Here is a 14,055-nt window from a genome sequence, read left to right on the forward strand (position 1 = left end):
CTTGCCCAATGATAGCAGCTCAGGGGAAAGACACTAAAGCCCTTACTCCGTACCTCAAACTGAAAGTAAATTGAAACAGTAGGCACTAAGGGGCAACTCTGTGTCCACCAGCATAGGGCATCACTGCACATTGTGTGAAGCAGTTTAATTTTAAATCCAACCACTTCAGGCTACCAATTAAAATTATGGAACTGCCTAAAAAAAATGACTATATCATCTGTTTAACCAATCGAGGTTAGAAAAGAGTCAAGAATGATTTATAATGGAAGGCAGAAGTGAAAGGACATTTTTTCATGCTAGCAGTAACTTCTTCAAATGAAGGCAATAATTTATCTTACAGACCAAAAGCTGTAGATAATAATTATTTTATTACACTCTTGAGCTGGCCATAAGAGGAAATCATCAAAGGAATATGTTGAAGTTGGTCCATTCAAAATGTCTTATTTTATAGTCCTCCTTTTGCACAGATCATGTCACATGAGAAATATGAAACATGAGCAGAATAAGGTCATTCAGTCCTTTTTATTCACTCTACCAGTCAATGGAATCATGGCAGAGCTTCTACTTCAACACCTCTTTCCTGCACTACCTTGTATCCCTCCATGTAGAAATTGATTTCAGTCTTTAATATACTCCAGAACTGAGCCTCCACAGCTCTCCAGGATAGAGAATTCCTAAGATTTATCACACTGTGAATGAAGTAATTACACCTTATCTCAGTTTAAATCGGATCTCCCCCTCATTTGGAGACTGTGGGCAGAATTTTCCTATTTACAGTTAGTGTTTTGTGGAGAGAGATTCATGGTGCTGTCTGCCATGGCTCAGAGTTGCCAGGAACTTCAGGCCATCACATCTTTGATGCCATACTTAAACCCCAGCTGCATTACACTTCAGACACTGCAAGCTTGGAACCGGTCTTCATAAAATGATGCTCAAACCCGAAAATTCAACACAGAAGAAAGAAAGATCTTGCTCTACATTTTGCAGGCAGTGATCTGAAGATGTTGATAGCTAGAGTAGTAAAGAGGACAGTCTTCTTTCCAGCCATCCACCACAGGAGTCCACAACCAGACCACAGTGCCAATGTGTCCCTACTAGCTTTCTTTTTTTAAAGTTAAGACCTCAGTTTTTTAAAATTGAGTTTGAAAATGATATAGTTCAAAAAGTAATACACTATAATATTATAATCATGTTTTCATAATACTCCCTTACACCAGGATTTATTAACTAGCCGTTTTTTCATTGCACAATATTCAATCTAAATAATCCATTCCCTAGTCAGTTCCGCAATACACTGCTCTAGAAAACTATTTTTCATACTTTCCAAGAATTCATTCTCCACAACATTAGCTACAACATTGTTCTCATAAAAGTCTTTAACACTTTCTCCCAAAGTGTTTATATCTTAATGAAGCAAGAGACCCAGAATAGTATGCAATTCTCCTGCTGATGTTTAACTAGAGTCTAAGACAAATTTAACACAATCTCCTTACTCTTCCACTTTGCATCCTTATTAATAAAGCTCTCCCCAGCTGCGCTGCCATCTTTAGTGACTCTTGCACATATACAATCATATCTCTCTGCTCATGTACACCATTTAGAGTAATACCCTTTATATTAGATATTTTTTGATCAACCCATTATTACATAACACTGAGTAGGTAGGACTTGAATTCAGACCACCTGGTCCAGAGCTAGAGACACTACTCTCTGTGCACAAGAGCCTTCTAAAACAAACTCAACCACTAGCAAAACCCCAGACTGAACTAGCGACATTTAGATCTTTAGCTTAAAGCTCTCCCAACTGAGTTATTTCAGCAACACACAAAACCTACTGCACCTGGTATACCCAGGTGGTCTCCCACCTAAATCACAGAATCCCTCCAATGTGAAAGCAGGGTACTCAGCCATCAAGTTCACACTGACCCTCTGAAGAGCAACCCATCCCCAAACCTATCCCTGTCACCCTGAATTTCCCATAGCTAATCTACCTAGCCTAGACATCCGTGTAAACTAGGGGTTTTTAGCATGGTTAATCCACCTAACCTAGACATTTTTACACTGTGGGAGGAAACCCACGCAGACACAGGGATAATGTGCAAACTTCACACAGGCAGCTATCCAAGGCTGGAATCAAACCAAGATCCCTGATGATGTGAGGCACAATACTGACCAGTCCTGAATTTGCTTAGCTTCAAAGGTCAGACCTAATCAGGCATTTACAGACTAGTGTGAGCCCTTTATGTTAGGCTGTCTCACCATATTTTTTCCACCAAATGTATCATGTCCCATACGTCTCTGTATTGAACTTCATCTGCCACACACAAAAAAAAATCCTTCATCCATGAGCTCCAACATTATCTAATAATGTCTTGCAGAATATGTTTTCAAATATGTTCTGGAAGTCCTTATTAATAACATCCTCAAACATTTCCCTGGCCATTGCTTTTGTCAACTCTTCATTACAATGCAATCAATCCCATCAGGTATGTCCTACCCTTTACAAGTCCATACTGGTCCTCTCTAAACAGCTGGATATTTTCAAAGTGTTCATGTCAGGATACCATCATATTGCAATCTCTGTTGAGACTATTAATTTTTAGAAAACAAAAGATCCCCCGCAGAAAAAGAACTACTGGACAAGATGATTTCAGTTTTATTTATTCACTCATGGGACGTGGACATTGCTGGCTAGCTAGCATTTTATTGTGCATCCCTTGCTCTTGAGAAGGAAGTGGTGAGCTGCTTTCCATGTGCTAGAGGTTGCACAACACCTTTTGGGAGGAAATTCCAGGATTTTGACCCAATGACAGTGAAGGAACAGTGATATATTTCCTTCAAGATGGAAGTAGTCATGGATTTGGAAGGTACTATCTTAGGATCTTTGGAGGTTTTCTGCAGTGTGTCTTGTGGTTAGAGTATACTGCTGCTATTGAGTGTCAATGGTTGAAGGATTGGATGTTTGTGGACGCAGTGCCAATCAAGTGAGTTGTTTTGTCCTGCATGGTGTCAAGCTTCTTGTGTGTTGTTGGGGCTGCACTCATCCAGGCATGTGAGGAGTTTTCCAACACGCTTCTGACTTGTGCCATGAAGGTGGTGGATGTGAGTAAATTGCCACAGTGTTGCTCATCTTTAACCTGCTCTTGCATCCACTGTGCATATGTGACATGCCCAGTTCAGTTTCTGGTCAATGCTAACACCGCAGAATGTTGATTTTGGGGGGGGAGGAATTCAATGATGGTATCATCATTAAATGGTTGCCACTGTTTAGAGATGGTCATTGCCTGGCATTTGTGTGGTGCAAATGTAACTTGCCACTTGTCAGCCCAAGCCTGCATATTGCCCAGATCTAGTTGCATATGAACACGGACTGCTTCAGTATCTGAGGAGTCGTGAATGCTGTTGAATATTTACACAATCATCAGCGAACATCTCTTCTTATGACCTTATGCTGGAGGGAAGGTCATTGATGAAGCAGCTGATGATGTTTGGGCCTTGTACACTACCCTGAGGAACTCCTGTGGAGAAGCCCTGGAGCTGAGATGTCTTACACCTCCAAAAATGCAACTATGTGCCAGGTATGACTCCAGTCAGCAGAGAGCTTGCCACCAATACCCATTGATTCCAGTTTTACTTGGGCTTATTGATGCCACACACAGTTGAATGCAGCCTTGATGTCAAGAGTTGTCACTCTCACCTTCCTGCTGGAATTCAGTTTTTTTGTTCATGTTTGAATAAATGCTCTAATGAAATCAGGAGGCAAAAGTGAGGACTGCAGATGCTGGAAGTCAAAGTTTAGATGAGAGTGGCGCTGGAAAAGCACAGCTGGTTAGGTAGCATCCAAGAAGCAGGAAAATCGACATTTCGGGCAAAAGCCCTTCACCAGGGCTGAAGGCAGGGGGCCTTCAGGGTGAAGAGATAAATGGGAGGAGAGTGGGGCTGGGGAGAAGGTAGCAAAGAGTACAATGAGTGGATCGGGGTAGGGATGAAGGTGATAGGTCAGAGAGGAGGGTGGAGTGGATAGGTGGGAAGGAAGGTCGGCAGGTAGGACCGGTCATGAGGATGGTGCTGAGCTGGAAGGTTGGAACTGGGGTTAGGTGGAGGGAGGGGAAATGAGGAAACTGTTGAAGTCCACATTGATGCCCTGGGGTTGAAGTGTTCCGAGGCGGAAGATGAGACGTTCTTCCTCCAGGCGTCGGGTGGTGAGGAAGGAGCGGTGGAGGCAGCCCAGGACCTGATGTCCTTGGCAGAGTGGGAGGGGGAGTTGAAATGTTGGGCTTTTTTCACAATGACAGTTAACTCTTTCAGGTAGTAACTGCCTTTTATGTTTGCCTTTGACAATTGTGGTGCAAATCACAACTCATTGCCCTCCATGTTCTCTAATTGCACTCTGTTCTCTAATGCACAGAGTAACACAGCCTCTCCTCCATTCTCAGAGACCTTCAAAATCACTGCTTGAAAATTGCCAAATAGAAACCTTCAATTCAAACAGAATATTGCTTGTTTTCTCTTTACTTGACCTCCCATTGTGTTCTGTGCTACCAAACAAAAAAATAAAGCTAGCTCAAACCTATTGCAGTCAGTTTCATCCATTTGCTTCAGAGCAGTTCATTCATATTCAAGGCATCAAGCCATCTACACATACTTCTAATATGCAAGTTCACATCTATGTTCATAGCGATGGGAACCTCAGGATGCAAGGACGTTTTCTGAAACCTACTAATGTTATAATCAGAAAACCAACTGATCTATTTTCAGAATATACCCCAACCCACTTTGATCTTAAAAGATCACTACAAACAGTAGACAACAGATCCTAGCACATAAGCTATCACTGAAAACTGTTTCAAATTAATGATAATAGATCTTAGATGAAAAGATCTGCAATTCCCCATTTTCCCCTTCTCACTGGTCCTCAACTGTTACGTGCAATTTTATAATCATAGTTAGCACCACTATAATATTCTCACCTACTTCCTTTAAAACCCAGGATGGAAACACAGCCACTTATTTACATACAGCAAGGTGCTATAGAAAAAGCAGGCTGTCTCAGTTAAACAAAGATGGCGTACACAACAGCTAAGGCCAAGACACTGGGAGAAATCATCTTTAATAGTGTCAAGAAAACTTAAGGTCCATCTGAATAGAGACACAAGATCTCAGCGACCTATTGCAATTGAGAGATAACTTCCAAAAATGCAGATACTGAATATGGTGATTAAAAAAAAAGTTGGATTTCCCTTGGGAAATCAAAAGTTGCAACATTACTCAGGCTGAGCAATTTTTTCTGTTCATCCTTGGGATAAGGGCATTGCTGGCTAGGTCAGTATTCATTACCCATCCCTTATTGCCCAGAGGGCAGTTAAGAATCGACCACATTGCTGGTGGGGTCTGGAGTCACATGTAGGCTAGACCAGGTAAGGATGGTACTTTCCTTCCCCAAAGGACATTAATGTACCAAGTGAGTTTTTCCAACAACCGATAATGGCTTATTCTTAAATCCAGATATTGATTGAATTCAAATTCCACCATCTGTCAGAGCAGGATTCAAACTCTGGTCTGTAGAACATTTTCTGGGTCTCTGAATTAACCATCTGGTAATAATATCACTCGGCCAGTGCCTTCCAAATACTAGGAAGAAGGTTACAATGTATGGAAGCAGTTCGAAATCAGTCAAGCAAGAAGGCCCACTGATGAGGGCAGTTAGTATGACCATCATTTTGTGTTCTAATACAAAGACAAGTTGTACTGACTGAACTAAACAAGTGCAAGTACAAATTCAACTATTTCCGTGAACTTGGTTTCTGAGCAATAAAGAAACTTAACCATCCATTTGGGTTTTTCTTAAAAAGGATTGTCTATTTCACCCTCAAAAGATTGTAAAGCACAGTGGGACAAATAAGACAGACCCAAGTCACCAGTTCAGATCACAGGGTTATGAATAACAATAAGGAATATACTGGAGTGTAATCTGGTAATGGCGACATGGTATCTGAGACCTAGGTGATCAAAGAAATCAACCATACATCTCCTTGAGAAATAAGACTGAGGAATTGAAAAGGAAGCACTATTTAAAGTGAGCAAATTCAATTTCAAATCAGATATAGAAAGAGAAAGACAAGGAAGGAAAGATCAGTCCAACAATAAGAATAAAAATTAGAAAAGTTTGATAAAAAAATAACTTTTTAATTCATTTTCTTTTTGCAGCTCCAACCTGAAAAACATGACTCCAAGTTTGACATAATTTTGGCCAGTCTGTCTTTGGTCATTCAATCAATCAGTCTGTATAAAGTCATGCAAACTCTTAGTAAGCTGTTCTGTCACCTTTCTGTCACACTATAGTGGCTCATTTATTTCACTATTACTTTGTTAACTCTACACCGCCACTGTCACAAAAACCTTTACAGTATCTGCAGTCATCTAGAATTGATTTATTGTCTTCCTTGCTAGAATTCAACCTCAGGTAACTCAGCTGTCAATATCCTACAAGTGAATTACATCCATTACTGCATTTGTTACTTCTTCTTCAACATACTAAATGTAGTTTATTTGTCTTCAATGATCTTTCCCTCAGCTGTCATAAAATATTTCTACAGATTTGTATCACCTATTCTTCAGTTATTCTATTCTGACCTTCAATGCACTATTTTCTTTCTATTCTTCAGGTGAGGCAATGGCCTAATGGTATTATCGCTGGACTGTTAATCATGAGACCCAGGGCTTGAATCCCATCATGGCAGATGGTGGAATTTGAAATCAATAGAAATCTGGAATTAAGAGTCTAATAACAACGATGTGACACAAATTGCTGACTGTCAGGAAAAGTCCATCTGGTTCATTAATGTCCTTTAGGGAAGGAAAATGCCATCCCTATCTAATTTGGCCTACATGTGACTCCAGACCCACAGCAAAGTAGTTGGTTGACCCTTAACTGCCCTTGGGACAACGAGGAATGGGCAATAAATGCTGGCCTACTCAATGTTTCCCTTATTCTGTGAATGAATGTAAAAAAAACTAGAAGTAAAACTCTCAGAGTTCTTTCCTTTTAAAATCCTGCAGAACCATCTTCTGACAATGTTATTTTGTCACCTTTCCTGACAGTCTACCGTGGTTTAGCATCTGTCTGTTTGACTTCTCCATTCTGAGAAGTCTTGCAGAGCTTTTTCCACAGTAAAAACACATGTCACACCTTTATGTTTAGATATTCAGGCCCACACATATCATAGAGACCAGCGAAGCCCATATTTCATACAAGTTTGAAAATAAAACATCAGAGCATTTATCAGAATAAATAAGTTATTTTTATTTTTGGATCATTAATTTCATTCCCACTGCTTGTTTCAAATATGGTCACTGTTTGTTAGGAACTGCTTCCAGTACTTTACTAACATTTGCATTAAAACAGTAACCACTAACCCCCAATTTTATTCAACTGAAGAGCTGAAGGTGATGACAGGATTACAGTCAAGCCTGAATCTGTTTAAGCATATACACTTCCAGCTACGGGCACTGCATAACAACAAGAAACTACAGCAAATTTTTTCCCTCATTAACTCACTGGCATTGAGACTAACTCTCAACACCACCACTGAGATGAGCTGGTGAAGCGTACACTAGAAATCAGAGAACGAGTAGCTGAGCCATACTTCCTGCTCCTGTTATCTAGTGCCTTAATAAGCTGAACCATCAATTGTGCGATAAAGCAGTTATCATCCCAATATAGTTTGTTTCTCTTTGCAAAACAAGATATATACTAATCATGACAGTTTAATGGCATCCTTTCAGTATTTAATTTCTGCACACAGAATCAATATGACAATGCGTTCGAATTGCAAATCTAACCATTGCTCTGCAGGCAAGATACTATAAATCAATCTATTTTCACATAATGTTAATTTTTATGACAGTCATTTCTATAGCTGATAGAAATAAATGCTTATGCAAAGCTCATCAGAAATGACACAAGTTTCCTGAACACACTCATATTGCAGAATACTGTACAGTAGTGATGGAGAATAGTAGTTGAGAAATTTTAAAGGAAAACTCAGTAAGAAAAATAATGAAATTACAAACTTAAAAACATTATTAACATATTTACATATCCTCACTCATTATTTGTTTAGTTTCTTCAACTTAATTCCATGTACATTATAGCTTTCTATTGCACAATAATATGAGAAATTGGTTACATAACTTATCAATGAAATATTGATTATATATTAAATTGCATTTACTAAAAGCAAACATTATGCATGCTCTTCTATATTAAAACTTGAAATAGAAAATCTATTTACGTGTAATTCAAAATGAAATAATGCAAATATCAGTCATTACTTTTTTAGACGTGTTCAGGACTGCTGGCTTACTATTAAGCATGCCTTAATAATAACTTACAGGTTCAATCTTCAGAGCATTTCTGTAGCTGCCAAACAGAGCCGCTTGAGTCTTTAAAAATGCACGAGCAACTCCATCACCTGTGGTTGTTGACACTTTTTTCAGTCTGTTCTTTAGAGCTGACAACTGTATATTTGAATAAAAATAAGGAATCAAAAGAGATAATCAGTGCCCTGAAGTGTCTAATAATGAAACAAATACAAAGCATCATGGTGATAAGGTTCGCCAATTAAGCCCAAGATAAAATTTAGCTTTGGTAATCACATCTTAAACTGACACAATTGGCGATATTACACCTGCAAAATAAGCCACAACATTATCGCAATCCAAAGAGAGTTGTAATAATTCTAATCAAACGAAACCTCATATCAACTTGAGCTCCAAACTGTTTTGGCATACATAAAACATTGATTCTTTTCATAATAATCAGAGAAATCACTTGAATAATATAAGGATATGTGTCACCATTCTATTCTTCATGGATACAAGTTTGGAGTATGAAAACACATACCAGTTGTTCAACTTTGCTGGATATTACTAGTTGAGATAATGACTGACTCATCACCTAATCTTGGTGTCCTTCTCAGACAATGTATTTAGTATCATTTTGATTCTTTTCTCTAACAATTGCATTCCCAAGTCAAAGTTACAGTTTTGCACTGCAAACAGAATATAACTTAAACAGTAACTATAGCAAGTGAAACAGAGAGAAAAAAAAAAACATTTTAAGGCAAAATATAGCAGATGCTGGAAATTTGAAACAATTGCAGAGGACTTTGGAGAAAGTCAGCAGATCTGGCAACACCTGTGGAGACAGATACCGTCAATGTTTCGAATCCGGTATGACACTGCTTCTGAATGGAAAAATACACACTTTTTAACACTTCGAACAGAGGCAGAGGAGGAGCAAGACAGCAGGTATTAGAAGGAGGCCCAATGCCAATGAGATTATTAATAGTGGAGAAAGAAAAAAGGTAAAGAATAAAGAGAGAATGGGTTGTCACTACTACATACAAACAATATACAAAACTGACATGGTTGTGGGGGAAGGGGTCAGTGAAGAGAATGAGAAAAATGGAGGATAGTCATAAAGCTATTATTGAATTCAATCTTGACACCACAGATGATAGAGTGCCTAAGTTGAAAATGCAATATTAGAGTCAGAGATGTATAGCATGGAAATAGACCCTTTGGTCAAACTCATCCATGTCGACCAGATATCCCAACCGAATCTAGTTCCATTTGCCAGCACTTGGCCCGTATCCCTTTAAAACCTTCCTATTCATTTACCCATCCAGATGCCTTTGAAATATGTGCAGATCAGGTGAATTAGCCATTCTAAATTGCCCATAGTGTTAGGTGCATTAGTCAGAGCAAAATAGGTCTGGGTGGGTTACTCTTCAGAGTGTCAGTGTGGACTGGTTGGGCCAAAGGGCCTGCTTCCGCATTGTAAGGAAGCTAATCTAAAAAAAAATTGGAATTGAACCTGCCTCCACCACTTCTTCTGGCCACTCATTCCATGCGCATACCACCTTCTGTGCGAAAACATTGCCCCTTAGGTCTCTTTTATATCTTTTCCCCTCACCCTAAACCTATGCCAACTAGTTCTGGACTCCCCCACCCCAGGGAAAAGACTTTGTCTATTTACCCTATCCACGCCCCTCATGATTTTATAAACCTCTATTAGGTCACCCCTCAACCTCCGATACTCCAGGGAAACAGCCCCAGCCTGTTCAACCTCTCCATATAGCTCAAATCCTCCAACCCTCGCAACATCCTTGTAAAACTTTTCTGGACCCTTCCAAGTTTCACAAAATCCTTCCGATAGGAAGGAGAACAGAACCGTATGCAATATTCCAAAAGTGGCCTAATCAATGTCCTGTATAGCTCCAACATGACCACCCAACTCTTACACTCAATGTTCTGACCAATAATGGAAAGCATACCAAACACCTTCTTCACTATCCTGCCTACCTGTGACTCTACTTTCAAGGAGCTATGAACCTGTGCTCCAAGGTCTGTGTTCAGCGACACTCCCTAGGACCTTACCATTAAATGTACAAGTCCTGCCCTAATTTGCTTTTCCAAAATGCAGCACCTCACATTTATCTAAATTAAACTTCACCCGTCACTCCTCAGCCCATTGGCCCATCCGATTAAGATGCCATTATACTCGGAGATAACTTCTTCACCGTCTGCTTTACCTCCAATTTTGGTATCATCTGCAAACTTACTAACTATACCTCCTATGCTCATATCCAAATCATTTATATAAATGACGAAAAGTAGTGGACCCAGCATTGATCTTGTGGCACACCACTGGTCACCACCCTGTCTTTTACCTTTGAGCCAGTTCTGTATCCAAATGGCTACTTCTCCCGTATTCCAAGAGATCTAGCCTTGCTAACCAGTCTCCCACGGAGGAACCTTGTCAAACACCTTACTGAAATTCATACAGATTACGTCTACCAATCTGTGCTTATCAATTCTTGCTTCAAAAAAAAACTCAATCAAGTTTGTGAGACATGATTGCATTTCCTGAGCTTGTACCGTGCTTTGTTGGAACAATGTAGCAGGCCCAAGACAGAACAATTTATATAAGAGTACGGTTGTTATTGAAATGGCAAGCAACTGGGAAGTTGGGGTCACTCCTACAGATGGTATGGGGGGTCTCTGCAGAATGGTCACCCAGTCTGCATCCACTACCCTTTTTCTTTACTTTGTCTTCCTATCACTCACAACCTCCCCTATAGCAATGTTGCGTTTGCATATTGTTTACTTTTCACTTAGTTGCAAGGACTTATTCTCTTTTTTCACACCTTACTTTACACCCCTTTCTTTCATTGCCATTAATAACCCCATTATCTTTTTCATTGGTCCATTACAAGGTATGTTCTCTTGCTCCTCAGTCTCTGTCAGAAGTATATACAAAAGAAACCTTTCCCAAACTTTCCAGATAAAAAAGGTTTATTTGGCAAAAACAAAATCAGTGTAGTGATTTTTTCACTTGGGCAAACTCTCAAATTTATAGTTACAGAGAATATTTAGAATGAATGAAAGGAATTTAGTGGCAGTGATTCATGTTGGTAGAAATGATGAAAAACAAACTAAGTGGCTATACAACAGCCCTCTCATGAAGCAGTGATTTCACGTTATGTTTACATAGGTATGACTGGTGCATCTGAATAATGATGAGTGAATGCTGATGGACAAGTGAGGCCTCAAGCATGTTCGACAAACTGCACTTCTCCGGAAATACACAACTTCCCAGAAAATACATTTTTAAAAATTCTAGCAATGGAAAGCAAACCCCTTTCTGTAGATTCACACAGCACTACTGACTAAAACCCGTGAGCGTAACTCATCCACTGACTCTATTCAAAATATCTTGAGGGTCAGCAAGTCAAGTTTATTTTCTGTTCAGAATAAGAAAATCTATAAATTTTAAAATAAACCTCAAAGCAGAATATAGTAGGCAGACAATTCATGTAGAAAACAATTTGATGTAGCTGATGCAGATGAAATTAGACACACAATTTGTGATGGTAGTGAATACCAAAGGAAATTGTGCAAGATCAAATAAATCTCACCGAAAACTGAAGAGCAATAAGGCTTTTAAAAGATACAAAGGTGTCAAGTATTACACATCTTTTCTATTATTAGATTTGAAGTTGTAATGCACTAGTCTGCTTCAATATTGAGGTTGGATATAATAGACATATACATGGATTGTTAGGATAAATTATGATTGAAATGACAGCATTTGTGACAGAAATAAAAGTCGAGGCACAGGATATTCCAATGGGAAAATTAACTGTCACACACCTCATGATAGAGAAGACAGAATTGAAGTTAATGGGAGATTCAATCAACTCCAGCTACTCTAAACATACATTCTTGCTGAACAATGAACACACAGTAATATAAAACAAGACATATTGCTTACTAACAATGAGAGCAATGATTTATCTACGACTGGAGACATACAACGTCAAAATGCCTAGAGTTTCTACAAAAGGTTTGATGATTATTCTAACAAGTTGATTAGCTTTAAGTCTATTTCAACACAGTCCTGTTCAGCCTCTCCTCTCTAATCCTTCATAAACTACAGATCATCAAAACCCAAATTCCTTTTCTTCATCAACTTATACTTCCTGACAAACCCACAACTTTAAAATTCTCAATCTCCTTCCATGGCCCTACCTTCTTGCCTCGAAAATCTTAACTCCTCCAACTCTTGCATATCCCTAATTTCTATTGGTGATGGTATCTTCATCTGCTCAATGTCTGTTCTCAAATTCCTTCCCTAAACCTCTCTTCTTTTCTCCTATTCTTTAAGACACTGCTGAGGATAGAATTATGAGGGGCAAGGGTAGGGGAAATAGGCAAAGTCTTTTCCCTGGGGTCGGGGTATCCAGAACTAGAGGGCATAGGTTTAGGGTGAGAGGGTGAAAGATATAAAAGAGACCTACGGGGCAACTTTTTCACGCAGAGGGTGGTACATGTATGGAATGAGCTGCCAGAGGAAGTGGTGGAGGCCGGTACAATTGCAACATTTAAAAGGCATTTGGATGGGTATATGAACAGGAAGGGTTTGGAGGGACATGGACCGGGTGCTGGCAGGTGGGACTAGATTGGGTCGGGATATCTGGTTGGCATGGACTGGTTGGACCGAAGGGCCTGTTTCCATGCTGTACATCTCTATGACTAAACTTCATTTAATATCTCATTATACAGATAAACTTGGCTTTCTTATCAAATTTTACTTGGTATGGTCTCATGAAGTGACTTTTTTTGTCAATTTATCATGTTTAAAGACACTATATAAGTGCAAGTTGTTATCAAAATTGTGATTACTGAATACTCATGTAAAAGTCAAATTTTTTTAGAATATTTTTTACAGTTACATTTATGGCCTATTACATGGATACTATTTTTGAGGGGCTGAAATTCATGCTACTGTCGGAAGTAATATATTGTTAGTAGAAGCCCAATTGATCTCTAAACAAATAAAAAAAACACAATTTATGGGAATTACTGGATAAAAACAATAGAAACAAAAACAAATTAGTAAGCTTTTATTTATTCATACAAAAAGGGAAGTAAAAATATTAAATGGCTTTAAATTACAATTACAGGGTACTTTTTAAAGAAATTTCAAAATCTCTACTAGGTATATAACTATATTCCATGAGTGTTCTGGGGAACTGAGCTCAGCTGAGCTTGCACAAAGGAGATTGTCACCTAACTCTGACATGATGATCTTAAACATTCGCACCAAATTGGTGTGAACTGTACATCAAAACACATAATCGCATGAAAAAAATTCATTTCCACATTGTTACATTTATGTACAGGATAATACTCTGACTCACAAATATTAATCTGTTATCTGTGAAGAACCAAGATTGACTTTTACACAAGATATATGGAAAATTCCAGATATTTTGGCCAAAAATAGGCATTCAACTTTTAATAAGATTGACTTTTACTTGAGTATATAGAGTACTAGTGGCACAACTAATATTAAAACAAGTAGTATTATAAGACTAGTTTTATCTTGAAGGCAGTCAAGGCAAGTAAGTCAGTTAAGTAAGGTATGTTACAATTCCACAATGGCAGACTGGAACACTAACATTCCACTTAAACAATTTTGGTCTG

At 38.8% G+C, this 14,055-nt stretch overlaps 1 protein-coding gene across 4 annotated transcripts in view; it reads right to left on the minus strand.

The window, feature by feature from the left end:
* dennd1a (DENN/MADD domain containing 1A) overlaps positions 1 to 14,055 on the minus strand; it is a 509,155-nt gene that overhangs the window by 138,023 nt on the left and 357,077 nt on the right. For all 4 annotated transcript variants that reach the window (XM_060841064.1, XM_060841063.1, XM_060841067.1 and 1 more), the window contains exon 13: positions 8,395 to 8,520. In XM_060841064.1, the coding sequence (XP_060697047.1) occupies positions 8,395 to 8,520 (126 nt within the window). The remainder of the gene's footprint in view (positions 1 to 8,394; positions 8,521 to 14,055) is intronic.

The sequence above is a fragment of the Hemiscyllium ocellatum genome, chromosome 21 (genome assembly GCF_020745735.1).
Source record: "Hemiscyllium ocellatum isolate sHemOce1 chromosome 21, sHemOce1.pat.X.cur, whole genome shotgun sequence".
Lineage (NCBI taxonomy): Eukaryota > Metazoa > Chordata > Chondrichthyes > Orectolobiformes > Hemiscylliidae > Hemiscyllium > Hemiscyllium ocellatum.